This window comes from Telmatherina bonti, assembly GCF_933228915.1.
Source record: "Telmatherina bonti genome assembly, chromosome: 8".
Taxonomy (NCBI): domain Eukaryota; kingdom Metazoa; phylum Chordata; class Actinopteri; order Atheriniformes; family Telmatherinidae; genus Telmatherina; species Telmatherina bonti.
Genome location: NC_136626.1, coordinates 23,638,389 through 23,653,252, shown reverse-complemented (window position 1 = coordinate 23,653,252; position 14,864 = coordinate 23,638,389). Strand labels below are relative to the sequence as shown.

Here is a 14,864-nt window from a genome sequence, read left to right as displayed (position 1 = left end):
CTGAGTACATCCTCTGTGTAAAATAGCACTGAGGAATTATAGCAGACAGTTGCCAAGTCTATTTAAAACTCCAGCTACAGAGTTTGTTTTGGGGTTTTTTTGGGCTCGTGTATAAACTGTAGTTGTTTATTTGGGATTGCTCCCTCTGTCTTCCATCTCTGTACCCACACTACCTTTCCAAAGAAAAAAGAAAAAAGTCTGGTTACAGCGTCTGCTCCCACTCTCCACTTTCCTCAACTCTCTTCCCCTGTAGTAACAAGTGACAGTTATAAAAGGGACCGAGCCATTTATTAACTTAAGTTATTGATCTACTTCGCTCGCAGTACCAGGGTTGAAATGTTCAAAACAGGTGCACACAAAAGTAACAGCAATGTAAAGTAAAGACAGCAGGCAAATCCAGCACAAAAACAAACAAACAAATATAGATACAAAATTATTTAACCTTTTATTTCAAGGCAGCAGTATCAGACACGTGCGACTGTTGGGGACCGTGGCTTTAATCTAAAATAATTATGGTTTTCAAGAGCAATATCATGAACCGTTAATGAGCTAATTAGCGCATCTCACACTAAAGGTATGTACAGTAGCTCAGCTAGCTAGCACATCTTAGCCAGAGCTCTTCCTTACGGTGAGGTGGTAAAAATTAAAAAGCTAACATTTATCTAAAGTGTACCCTTATGGTAATGTCTCATATACTTTATGATATAATTAATTAACGTCGGTAAGCTAGCTCGACATGACAGGAAATATGAGTCGTGTTTACATCCATGTACCTGCTAGCTAGGCGGTTTGCCCACTAAACGTCAACGTCCGCATGAGCACACGCTACAAACAAAAAAGCACCTTATTTATAACATAGCAGGGAACCATTCCCTTCCTTATGCTTGTATAACAACGAGGGGGAAATCAGGTAAAGCTCATATTTACACACCAGCCTCGACGTCTCTAACAGTGCTCTCCTCCATCTTCCTCTCCATCTACTTCTAAGCAGCAGCCGACGCTCTCTGTGTGTTGTCACGGTAACGGAGCAGGAGGAAGAGGCGCTGTCCCATCCATCAGCAAGCTCCACGGGCAGGAGGAACAGGCACATAAGTTGAGACAAATCCACTTGCACACTTAAAGTTCGTTTGTGCTCCTCAACCAAAATGCACAATGCAGGTAAAAAGCTCATGTTGCGCTGAATGAATATATAATTTACTAAGTGTAAATCTGACATGCTGACTTAAAAAGAAATACTAATTCTTCTTCTCAAGTCGTTACAGTGGCTTAACTTAAGGGTGTAGCTCGAATAATGTCTCGGTCATTTAACAAACATTCCCCAAACAAATGAAGCAGCTGTTCATCAGTATGCAATATGCAGACATTTTCTATTCTGAAGACAATATGGGACACGCAGAAAAAAAAAGCTTCCAATATTGCAGTCATACCTGACATAAATGCAATTACAAGGATTTTTTCAGAAAAACAGCTAATCATCATAAGCAGCAGTCAGAGAATCTGAATTATCTAGCAGATTGATTAAAGCTGAAGATTTTCTAGACAATTGGAGCAGAGATGTCATCAAGACCAATCAACCCTGGTCCTATTCCTTTCGCATTACAAAGGCTGCACCTGATTAAGTACATGAAATAAGCACCCGCTCAGCTTCTGGAGCAAGAGGCATACAGGTTGCTGCTAATTTTCAGGTTATAAGCTATTTTAAACACGACCAAATGAATAAGACTAGGGAGAGGGCAATAATTTTTCTGTGTGTGTGATCTGTATGTGATTGCAAGCATCACATACAGATCGAGGACTGGATAGGTCGGAATGATTATTTCTCCTATGACAATGAGAGAATACAGAGCAGCTGTGTAATATTTTGTTAAAATTGAAAATTGAATTGCTGTCCTCCATGCTATGTCATTCCTTTAACACTGTGCCAGTTAAAGAGCTCTACGGTGGGACAATCATTCATTTTCAAGAGACAGATTGAAATTGAATTATGAAGAATGAATTAGATACGCTACATCTTCCCTTCTTTCTTAGCTCTCATACATATATATATATATATATATATATATATATATATATATATATATATATATATATATATATATACATACACATAAACAAGGTGAGTACAGAGAAATGGTCAGTCAATTTGTGAGGTGGTGGATAAATGATAATCTTGTGTTAAATACAAAATACAAACAAAACAAAAGAGATGATTTTTTTACTTTATTAAGAACAGGAACAAACAAAACACTGTCTACATCCAGGGAGTAGAGTAGGAGGTGGTGGAGGAATAAAAGTACCTTGTAGTTCAGCTAGACAACAGGCTAGATGGAAAATTCAACACAAAGGCAGACTATACTTCTTAAGGAGAGCTAATGTAAGATCATTTAATGGCTACCCCAAGATGTTGCATGTATTTTATAAGTCTATTGTGGAAAGTACATTCAGCTTTGCAGACATCTGTTGGCAGCATCAGAGTCAGAGAATTAAAAAAACTAAAAAAGAAGCTGCGTTGGTTTTTGTGCTGAGGATAACTCTGCAGTCACTGGAGCTGATTAGCTAGGAAATAATACAATAAAAGATTGCTCAGATCCTCAACACAACACAGTAAATAAACAGCAGAGTGTGTTCGGTGAGAGGTTTTATCAGCTTAAGTGGAGATCGATTCCGCCAGTAGCCATCACCCTTCACAACATCTTCTGATTAGTTATTGTTCTTTTAAATTTTCTTTAAAAATGAATTTAATTTAATTAAAAACAGTATCTATAGAAACTTTAATAAATTCCTTTTGGCTATTTTATGTGTGGGTTGGTAATAAGTGAAGAACATGCCACTTTCTTGCAATCCCCTTCAGAACAGATGAAAACCCCCTCAGGAAAAAAAGAAGCTTTGGAGCAGCAAAGGTATTGTGAAGCTTTGCTTTCCATTTTTTAAGAAAGACAGTTTTTCTTCTTACTGTTAAATGATCAGATAAGTCAGTGCTTGTAGCGCCATACCATAACTAAAAAAGACACCAAGAATTATTTGTTTATGTTTCTTGCCTGAAATTGAAATTCTTGGTGGGCTTTCAAGGGAAGTGAATCAGTGTTTTGTATTTGTATTCCAGCAAGTACAGGGAAATCCTTTTTAGCCTGGCCAGCTGAGGACTCCGCATGTAAAGTCCATCATCAATGAAGGAACAAGTCATGCAAAATTCGAAACAAGGGCGATAAGGGCACATGGCGTTGGTGACAGGCTGTTGTGAGAGGTGGGATTGGGAGGGGGGTTCACTGGTGGTGCAGAGAGCAGCCGGCAGTACACAGAGAATCACTATGGTGACAGCAATCAGGGGGCTCAGGGGACTGAGGCTGGGTCAGAGAGGAAGGCTTGAGAGGCAGCTGACTGAGGAATCAGCCCTCACTCTGGATGATTCAAGTGACAGCTCCCCCCAGGGCTGTGCCGGACCAGACGTCTCCAGAGACCACAGGCTTTAAGGAACAGGGATGTGGCTGTAACAGTCCTTTTTCTGAGGAAAGAAGTAATAACTTAAATCATAGCTGAGACAGCGCAACGGAGCCACCGCACAGCCATGTTCTTAATGATGCCTACACATTTCTTGCGGCAGATCAAAGTGTTTTTTAAAAAAAAAGAAAAAATGTGTTCGTTTAAACTGCACAAACAAGGATATGTGACTCATATTCTACGCTGACACAAATATTGGTTGGAATAATCAATTAATCAACACTACGCTTTGCAGCTTACCATTACTGGTCCTCTCATTCATTTATCATCTACCGCTCTTCTCCCTTTATCTCTCACATTCTCCATCTATCCATCCTTCTTCTCCTCCCCCGATCCACCGTGCTGGACACCATCCACCTAAACAGATGGTCCGGTGTCAAAAGACTGCTATTAACTGGCTGCTCCCCTCCAAACTCTGATCCAAAACAGCAAAACAGTGCATCTAAAGTACTAAGAATAAATGCATTACCATGCTCATTTAGCCATTAGCAAGGCAGCACCCAGATCTGATCTGTGAACTCGCTTAAACAGCATAAACCAATAACATAAAATACTTGTTTTCTGTTCTTTAGAAGATGTGGAAACAGTATCATGACTCATTTTACCCAATTCTCCCAAGTGCTGACTGAATCCTTGTAAAGAGTGAATCACATCATGCCTTCATTTCTCTCTTATTTTTCTTTTTCTTTTTGGAAGAGATGGGGGGGGGGGGGGGTGTTGTTTGTTTGTTCAGAACTCGGGATCTCCTGCCATGTCTGTGACTGGTTGCTTCGTCATCGTTGTGCCACACCCTGCTGAGGGAAAGGACAGCCACCTGACCTTGATGCTCACATCAGCCCAACCCACACTTCTCCCTTTGTTACTGAGAGGTACCCTCCATGAAGTTCCCCTTCAGAGTGCAGGTTTTGTTGTGTTGCAAGACTTTAGTTTATAGTCACAAAAACAATTCCAAGAAAGTGTAAAATGTTTCCCTTCCAAAAAGCCTTGTTCCAATTTTTTTGTTTTTTAAATCTATGTTTAGTCTTCATGCTTCCTAACTTTTAAATGAATCTTGGTTGTCTATTTCATACGAGAGCGAGAGCTGCACTGAGTGTAATCTATGTCAGTTGGTACAAACAACCAGCCAATAAAGGAGAAAGGATGAAAATCTAAAAGAAAGGAGTGGCACGAAGCATGGTACCGCTGTTGCTTGAACAGTCTTCCCACCTTGTGGTAGCAGAGTGAACTGTAGCTGCCTGAATGCATGAGCAACGAGGGGTTGGGTGGAGAGGAGGGGGGAGGCGGACAGAGTGGTGCAGAGAGAGATGGAGAGAGAGAGGGAGGGAGCAAACCAGGGGGCGCGATACTGAGAGTGAGGAAGAGAAAGAGAGCAAAAAGGGAGGGGAGTTTAAACTAAGTGCTATGTTTTGGGACAGGCTAATCTGCTAGCGAGCAGTGTGAGGATCGGAGCGTATTGTGTGAGCCAGTGTGCGGGGGACAGATAAGGGATCCAGCCAGCCCGCCAACCCGACCCACCAACTGCCTGTTTTAATGTGCTGACTCTGGGGAGATTTTAAAAGACAGCATATTGACTCCTCAAACGTGTGCGGAGACCCTGGGCACAAACGCCTCCACGAACAGCCACAGTCGAGCAGAAGTGCATCAGCAGACAGGGGAGCAAGAGAAAAAAAAAGAGCAGAAGACTCAAAATTCACAACTCCAAATCAGAAACTAAAGAGGATTTTTTTTTTTTTTTTTTAATCCTCTTCTTTTTTCAATTAGTTTAATTTTTTTCTTTCTTTTTCTGTGTTCCTGGGACTGACTGACTGAGAGACTCCCGTCCCTAGAAAAAAAAAGGGGAGCAAATTACTGAAGAGAATCTGAATATTAAAGGACAGAACAAAAAAAACAAAACAAAAAAAAAAAAAACAGCATCGAATCTGAACATGTTCGAAATAAGCCGAACACTCAACGCCGCTTTGTTGAGCAATGAGGTAAAGAGATCTGGATTTGCTTTTTTGTCCACACCTCACCTGTGTATGTCTGCTGCCAACCATTCTGTCATGTGTGTTATTGTATGTCCGCGCGCGTGTGTGTGTTTCTGTACACCTCTGTATGCTCGTAGCCAGAAGACCTAGGGGATGATTGATAACAACAGCTGTTTGTGATATTTTCCCCGCCACACTGTTTGGTACAGAAAAGGGACCGCTGTGCTTCTCTTGATCATCCTGCCTTGTAATCATAAATGGAGAACCAATACCTCGATGTCCCCCCCTACCCCCCCCCCCCCCCCCCCCCCCCCCCCCCCCCATTGTATTCAACCCATCAAACATAGGCTTGCTTGTGAAATTGCCCACCTGGGGCTAAAATTGTATATTTGCCTTCCATGTGCAAGCATAGTACGAATGTTAGTGCGAGTGCATCTGTCTGCATGTTCACACATGCATTTGTGTGAGAGCAAAGTGTTCTGTAAAACCCCTCTACCTCCCTCTTTCTTCATGTGCCCCCCCCCCCCCCCCCCCAACTCCCTCCTCTGTCCTTTACCATTCCCACTGTCCTTCCTACCTGCTGTTATCTGCTCTCCTTCCCTTCTCTCACACCCCTTCCCTCTCCCCCCCTTTTTTTTTCCCCTCTTCCCTCTCTCTGTCTCTCTCCTCCCTTCTCCTCCCGTGTCTGTGTATGAGCGTGTGTGTTCTGTGAGCAGCATCTCAAGATGATGGCGAGGTACGGGCAGCTCTCGGGACTAGCAGCCAGTGGCGTGGGCTCCGTCCCCGAGACGCACTCGCCGCTATTTCCCAGGGATCTCCTGTCATCGCCAGCCCAGATGGGCTTCAGGTCACCCCTGGTAAGAGGATAGACAGAACAATTTATCTCCCACCCTTTTAATGAACATTAAGGCATTGTACCAAGACATGAAACAGGGAAAATAGCAGCAGTTAGTGTGTATGAAAACAGTGTTTTGTGTGTGTTGAGGAAAAAGCGTGAAAGAGGAAAAAAAAAAGAGAGCAAATCACGTTTCGGCTTCTGCCTGTATCCCCAGTGGGTTGTATTAGTAAATATTTGCATTGTTATATTTGTTCAATTACGGACGCCTACTCTGTCTTTAGCCTCTGCCAGTCAGACTGTTGTCAAGGGAATTTGAGATGTTTGTGTGTGCACGCATGTGTTAATGTGCATCTCAGTGACATGTTAAATGCTTGTTTTACTTTTGTGAATTCTATACAAATGAAAAGTATTTAACACTAATTTTTGCAATTGCTCCTTGATGATAATTCGTTCACTTTTCTCGTACATTAATGGAGGTGCAGTACCACTACATTTTCTTCCCGTTTTTCTTCAGAACTTTGCGTGCCAACCTTGAAATTGTCATAAACTCGCTTCGATGAGAGATGCTCGTTTGTGTAAGATGACTGTGATTTTAAAATACATATGACTGGAACTAGCACATCAATTAAATCCAAATCCGCTTCTACGTCTTGCTACGGTAGCAGAGTATTTAAAAATGTTTTAGATAGACATTTTCCACTGGAGTCAACATTACTCTGCAATTTAAATAGTAAAGATTACTTGAGGGAAAAGGGAATGAGAGAGAAAAAGGGGCATGAGGAAGCCCTGAGCGTTTAGGCAAAAGCGTTGTAAGAAAATCCCAGACTCGCCGAATTAAAGCGACATGAAGCTGTGGGTGTCTAATCTGCTGTGGGCTCTTCATTGGTTCAGCTCCCCTTCAAACTGGCTCAGATCCACACCCCTGAGCCTCCCGGAAGCCTTCGTAACCCACTGTCATGCTGCTGACTGTACCCAGGGGTTTCCATCATCTGTATGCATATGCATGGCAAGGATAAGAGGTGGGATATGTCCGTGAGGAGCCAGGCTACATTTGTACACAAGTACAAATTAAAGTTATGCTGGTGTTACAGAGAACACCTTTCTTTTCTCTGCCTATTTATACCCACAACACTCTTATCAGCGTGTTTGCATAAAGCTGCCAGACTGCAAGACCATTAGAACTAATAAGCTGCATTTATGACATAAAAACAATTGGCATGTTGATATTTTTGGGGAATCTTTTCGACTTACCGCCTCACTGCAAGGCTGGAGCCTGATGAACGGAAGAGTAGCTAACAATAAATCCTACAAATCGAGAATGTATTCGTTAAACTATTGACGCTATTATTTAAAAAAAAAATATCATTATACCATTAAATCATTTCTGGCGAAACGCTTGTAGTAACGGTTTATTCTTTGGATTTTGCACATCTGTCATCACTACATTGCTGGTGATGAAGCCTACTCTTGTGTGGGTTTTTGCCGAAGTGCATGAGTGCAAATGCTTTTGTATTTATTTGTAAATGCACACTTGTGTATCTGTGTGTGTCTGTGCATGATTACCCTGGTTAAAAAAGACCATCGTTAAAGTGATTAATGGCGCCTTCATTAAGCACAGCAAGATCATTTGCATACATTAGATAAATGTGGTGGAAGATTCTGGCTTTGGTGTGTAAAGCTTAAAAAGCAGCACTGCCTTTTTTATGCTGGGTTTATCAAAAGGAAATGATATTCTACAGCTTATCGACATAGATAGATAGAAAATTCATTCTGTATCGAAGCAATAATTTGATCTATAAATCAGATATTACTCCTTAAAAACTAAGATATAATATTGTATTTGTTTTTTAACGTACCATCTATGTGAATGTGTATGATGATTTAACACACATTTTTATCATTTTATGTGCTGACTCATTTTATCTTCTAACACTTGTGCGACTGTGATTAAGTTTACCTTTTATTGCTCTTAGCATCACGATGAGTTCACAACTGTAAAGCATTTTTGTGTGCGTTTGTGTTACATTCGATGCTTCTGTGCTTGCTAGCATGTGTGCATGTTCTCAGCTGTGTATCCTGTGTTTAAAGCTTAAGGGCAGTGCCTTTAGAAGAGCATTTAAAGAATTCAGCTAATAGAACCTAAAGCACACAGCGACTCATATGATTGAGGATATAAAGACATACATTCCTATTTTGAGGATGAGCACCTGCAGTTAGCAGCACAAGTCGAGCGGAGTGACCACCTTTAGACTGAAAGGCTAAGATTGTGGGCAACAAAAGAGTTACAAATGATCCTGGTTTTCTGTCTCTGAGATCTCATTTCAAAAGCCAACATATAACAGCACACTGTGCGACATACTTCAGAGCTGAATGCTGTTAATTTGGAGAAAGCTCCTCTGATTACCCACTGCAGGCAGCTGCTTTTCTCTGTGTGACACGGGGCTTTGTTTGACAACTCGTCCTTTTTGTTTGACCATTCAGAAAAGAAAAGAAAGGGAAGTAAAAGAAAAGAAAAGAAAGGTTTATGTTTTAAACCTTCCTGAAGTCATTTATCATCACCCCCACTACAACAACCATAGAGGGGTGAAAGAGGTGGGGTGGGGGTGGCGTAGAAGTTGGCAAATATCTATCGCCACAGAATATAAGCAGCCAAGCGATAGTTAGAGGTCATCTCTATTTCATAACAATAATTATCTCCTTCCATCTGCCGCTCACTGCATTTCCCCTTTCCTTGATTGCAGTGTTCTCTATATTCAGGAAATTAGTTCGTTTATGCTCCACAACCCTGCTGTCACTGAGGCACAAACAGGTGCAGCCGACTAAAAGACACAAAAGAAAGAGGGGAAAAGATGCTCATAGACGGAAAACACAGAGATGGCGATATGTTAAATTGTAGTATCAAAAGTAATAATCGCGCCACAAATACAATCGCGGTTGATTAACACAAGTCTGACAACATGAAATGTGTCTTTTGTGTAATATTTTGAAAGGTTTAGTAATTGGCTAAAAAAAAATAAAACTAGCAGCAGGCTGAAATATGATGGAGACAAAAAGGAAAATAGACAGTTTACTTGTTTTATGTCACTTTTATAGTGTTAGTTTGATCCAGTCCTTTTCAGCAAAGCTTTTTAGCTTTGGGGATGTGGGGGAAAAAAGACATGCTGCTCAGTGGTGTCACCCCTGTAGCACACCTAAAGCTACAGCAGAACAAGTTATGACCGTGCCGCATCATAGAATTTATATTCAGCGTCATGTGAGCACAGACTTGGGTGTGTGTGTGTGTGTGTGTGTGTGTGCGCAACTTGTCATGTATGCAGTTGATATAAGCACATGTGGTGTGTCAGTTACAAGGGACACAGAGAGATGTACTGCAAGGGGGGCCCTGAGGTGTGTGTGTGTGTATGTGTGTGTGTGTTGGCCACCGGTACTGCTGGGAGGGCCTAGTGATCAGCAGCTGAGCCTGTGTCCCGCTGGGAGCCATCACTGCAGAATGAAGCAGGTGTCTGCAGGCTCATGCACATCCAAGCCCACCCACCCATACACCCCACCCCTTACACATACTGTACACAAACGCTTTGAGCTAATGGTACTCTTTCTCCTTTTTGCCTCTTTTTCCATCTACAACTTCTCCTTTTAAGCACAATGTGACAAATTTGCAGTGTGTTGGATCATAGCAGCACAGAAGCATTACTCCTGATTGATTATTACTTATTTCTCATAAAACAACATCCCCAGCCGAAAGTACCCAGCCATATCACTTACATCGCGGCATCAGTATCGCGGCACCAGTGGCGCTCGGTTTTGTTTTCTTTAATTGTCTGTGCATTAGTAAACATCTCCTCACATTTGTGAAAAAAAGCATCTGATAATGTCTCTTTAATCATCAAACACTGAGCTGTTATTATAGAGAATAACCTGTAATTAGAATATAAACACAAGGTCACACACACCACCAAAAGTCAAAGCAGAAGATTTCTGTCTGCTATTATTCCCTGACTGATTGACAGGTTGTTTAATACAGATTAACATAAGTAAATCATAATTATCAAGGTTTATGTCATAGTGGATTAAATATCCATTGTGTGTCAGTGTATTATTGTAGAGCATTCGCTTGCTGTAGTTACGTAGGTTGGGAAAAAAAAAAAAAGAATTTTTGCTGCTCATTTCACTTATGTAAAGAGTCCCAGGCTGCACTTTTGCTTGGAAATAATAATAATAATAATAACAAAAACATTTAATTTCAGAGAATTTTTTTTGCCTCTGCAGGACAATGTTTTTACATCTAGCTGCAGTTATTTCATTTGGCTTAGGAAGAATAAATACAGAGAGAATAATAAAACAGGCACGTCTGGAGAGAGGGAAGTGTTGTGTTTGCAAATCTGGTGAGGCATTTTGTCATTTCCAAAATATTAACATAAAAAAGATGGAAATATTTTTTGTGCTACTGTTTGATGTAATTTTAAACGGACATATTGTCCTCCTGGAAGATGAGTTTGAGGTGTATGTGTTGGATCATTCAGCTTTACTGAATTAATTATGAAACTGACAGCATTGTGGATTATGTCAGCCTTGTAAACCTTAACAAAAGACGTATTAGCCCAAACAAGGCCTTTACTGACCCGTCTCCATCTGTGATAATCTCACTCATATGACCTCTGCTCAGTCCTTTCCTTCGCAATATGGAGAAACATTCATAATTTAAACACAAACTTCTGACATTAAGAACATAACGTGGCCTTTATTTTTTCAAAGATTGTGACATTGTTTTTTCTTTTAGGTGAGCGTCTCAGACCAGACAATTTACCATGACATTGTTATTGACAGCTCAGCGCCTGTTGATGCTGATCTGACACTGCCAATACTGAGTAATTGTCTGTGTCTGGGCTCCTGGCATGTTGATGAACAACACTACTTTGTCTCTTCTCAAAATTGATAGTTTCAAAGCCGGTGCGTTTTTATTGATTTGCTAATTGCCGAGGATGAGGCAAAGTATCTGCTGTCACCATGAATAAATGATGTATGGCAGACTTTAACATCAGTAAAAACGCACCGTGACCATTAAAGTTACTGGAGCCCACCAACATATCTAGCAGCTGTATTAGATGTGGACCGCTGCATACAGAAAATAAAGCAGCTTCACTGACAGGCAAATTAAATAAGGATATATTGGGAAATGATTAAAATACTAGAAAGGTAACACTTTACAGTTTCCTTACTGAACCTAAAATCAACACCATTATCTGCCAACCTCTGATTTCCAGTAATAATAATATTTATTCTAACAGCTTCATTAAGGACATGAATTGTAAGTGTTCAGCTTTATAGGAATACACGTACAGTATATCACATTTGGGATTTTCTTGTGTTTGCTTTGTTCTTTCATTAGTTGTGTTTTTCTTCTACTGAGTTTTTTTTTTTTTCTTCATTTAATCTACCAAAAGTCGCAGCAACGCTAAATAAGTGAAACATGTCTCTAAGCATTTAGGCATTAAAGCTGAAACCCATCGGGGGGTTTTTTGTGCATTACACACTTGCTTTTCCTCAAGCATGAAGTGACATTTTCAAAGAAGGATTTATGCCGTGTGGGTTTGGTTTGGTCCACAGCGCCGATGGCCAGCCATGTAAAGGACTCTGGATGTGTCTAATTTCTGAAAGGTTATTCCTTATCAGAAACCACAGTGCAGCCATTTATGCAGATCTGATAGTGTGAGATTTTTGATGAGGTTTAAAACGGCGTGACAGATAGCAGGACTAACATTTTTCCACCTGAGGTCTGAGTAGTCGATTTTGTTAAAGAGGAAAATGGGGTTCATTTCTGCAGGGAAATATATTACTGGAAAGATAGCGAAGACAAATAATGTAAATAAAGAGGCTTGATAACAGCATCAGCCTAAGAACCTCGAGTGGGAATCTCTGTGTGCTTTGTGTTATTGTAGTGTGTTTGTATGTGTGGAAGAGGGGGTGGTTGTGATTAAAGTCTGCACCAGATGGACCGCAGCAGTCGCCCTGTGAGCATGGATGTACCCCGACCGGGATCAAACACAAAACGAGCTGCTGTCCTCACAGCCCCAAAGCCCACAAGTAAACCCCCATGATCCACCGACCCACCACACTGTGGCGTGTTCACCGCTTCATATCACCCCCACGGCTCACACCATAAAACAACACTTTAGCAGACTGTAAGTAAGTTTTATCTCCCTCATCTCTGGCTTGCAGTATAACACAAACACCGTGCATTACTTTACATTTGCGTTCCCTAATTAACAGATAGCAGCAAGACTAAACTTAATGATCGGTGTGAGGGCTGCTGGCCCACTGAAGTTGAATGTCACCCCAAGCTGTGGACCACTCTGTTGTCCAAATGGACACTAATCCACCACAGTCCTATTGAGAACACATGCCAGACTCAACGGCAAATGCATAGCTAAGCCTTCCTGGACTCCTACACAAACTTTCTCTCTTTGTGTGAGGTTATAGCCTCAAATATGTCGCCATTATTACCACCTTCTGTTCCATAAAAAAAAAAGAAAAAAAAAAAGAAAAACAACAATGTTCTTGCTAAGTTTTGAGCAAGTGTGTGCTGGTGTGTACCTTTAATTTCTTTACAGTAATGTGTGCATTGAATGCTCCTCTGTTCTCTTTTTGTTCAGAGAAAGTTTGAAAAAGAATCTCACAAATCAAAACAGAAAATAGAAGGTGGAATAAAAAGTACCCAAGTTCAAGTTGGGGATTTCCAACATCCCCTCAGTCACATCTCTGCAGTCTGCAAAGCTCCAGCCATACTAAACAGCTTGGAGTTAAAGTTGAAGGAAGTGGCTGTGACAAATGCAGCAAAGCCTTGTTGTGGGATCAGCATGAAGAGTTCATTTCTGATCTTAGGAGTTTCCACTAGAGAGAGTGATACAGGCAGGGGTGAAGCTGGCTGTGTATCGTGCCCACTGACATGAAGGAAATAGGATGTAGGAGGAAAGCTCCAACTAGATAAGTTGGATTTTTTACGGAATAAACCCTACAGGAAGTATAGTCTATATCTAAGTCAAACTAGAGGTATATTACTTTTCCAATATGACAGGCAGGAGTACGATTTAGTTAAAGCGGATTTTTCAGGAATACTTTTACATGTTTTTATCTGATTTAGTCAGCAAGACGCAACAACTGCATAAACTGGACATTAATCGCTTTGAAATGTTGATCAAGTAATTTGATTTAACTGGAACACAGCAGATGTAATCAGGATGAAATGAGATTAGGAGTTCAAACATGGCAGACATGCTTGATGTCTATGTAACAACGAGCTGGGGAATTTTACCATTTACAAGTTGGGTTTTATTTTTTTACTCCTTTATGGATCTTTCTCTTTAATAAGCAGCACTCAAAAGAGACCCATCCCCCTTATCTGCTCTCAGCCGTTTGAGTCTGGTGCCACTGTCTTTCTGTGTGTCATGGATTTCCCTAGAGGAGCATATTTTGTGGCAAAATTGCCCCTGTCGGGCAACCATAACACAGAGAGCTCTGACTGCATATGAAGCAGCAAAGCAGGTGCATCTCTTGACCATGAAATGATCAAAACCCATCTATACTTACCATACTGTGTACAAAAGTCCACCATTTCTTCCAAAGACTGCCCCATGTTATCATGTGAAAAGCTGTTTGATAACTGGAGTTCAGTGATGCTGAGTTTGTGGTTGTTGAGGGACACGTTGCAGACTGCGATCCTCATTTGCTGATTGTTACCGGCAGAGGGTGGACACCTGCCAGGAGAAGGGCAGTCATCAGTCTGAGTAGCACAGCAAGATCCTACTTCTGCCAGAACTTCAAGAGAGCAACAAAATCTATCATCCAAGGGCAAATCAAAAACAGTGCAAGTGAAGCAAAGCAAAGGAAGTAGATTCTGTAGCATAAAATGTAAAAAGTTTCACCTCATCTGCAGCCATGACTTAAGCATTGAATTTTTTTAATTATTATTATTATAAGAAATCTATTTAAATCCAGTATTATCTCCAATGACATTGTTGTTGCCTCACTTTGTAACTGTGAAAATCACCGCTGTTGTTTACATTTGAACCCTCACTTACAGCTGCGAAGATGAGTTTTCCAGGTGAACATAAAAAGTTTTCCTTCCCCTGTTAATAATTGAGGTATTTTCTTTCAGCACTTTGAGGTAACACCTCAGCCAGCATCTTCACTTTTCCTCCTTTAAATAGAAGTGCTATTATGCAGAGTGAAATACAAGACAGGTGTTAAAACGCTGCGTTTGACAGTTAACAAGATTCAAACCGATAGCAGCTACAATTATCACTGTCTACACTGTGCATTTTCAAACCAGCTCTGCAACATATTGGATATGCAACTCGTCAGTGGTTCTTAAAAATTTATAAGAACAGCATGTACTGGATGCTGCCGGAGTATCCACAGGTCAAACTTACAGATTCAGCGTCCACAATCAAATATTGCAGGGAGTGGCAGAAATGTAATGTGCAAGAGAATGATAATGCACCAAGGGAGCACCACAGCCTGCAGTTAATCCATTACGGTCTGTGGCTGGGAGGAGTTTAGGGAAG

The 14,864-nt window shown here is 41.0% G+C and overlaps 2 protein-coding genes across 5 annotated transcripts in view; one reads left to right on the top strand and one right to left on the bottom strand.

Moving 5' to 3' along the window:
• agbl4 (AGBL carboxypeptidase 4) overlaps positions 1-977 on the bottom strand; it is a gene marked incomplete at both ends in the record, with an annotated part of 342,597 nt that extends 341,620 nt beyond the window's left edge. The window contains one exon of the mRNA XM_079245646.1: positions 932-977. Coding sequence (XP_079101772.1) covers positions 932-977 — 46 coding nt within the window. The remainder of the gene's footprint in view (positions 1-931) is intronic.
• Positions 978-4,249: 3,272 nt separating this feature from the next.
• elavl4 (ELAV like neuron-specific RNA binding protein 4) overlaps positions 4,250-14,864 on the top strand; it is a gene marked incomplete at both ends in the record, with an annotated part of 77,187 nt that continues 66,572 nt past the window's right edge. Inside the window, 2 exons of one of the 4 annotated variants that reach the window (XM_079244717.1) lie at positions 5,424-5,471; positions 6,182-6,322. In XM_079244717.1, coding sequence (XP_079100843.1) covers positions 5,424-5,471; positions 6,182-6,322 — 189 coding nt within the window. Of the gene's footprint in view, positions 4,382-5,423; positions 5,472-6,178; positions 6,323-14,864 lie in introns of those variants that run through there. The other 3 variants (XM_079244716.1, XM_079244718.1, XM_079244719.1) reach the window with 3 other exon arrangements.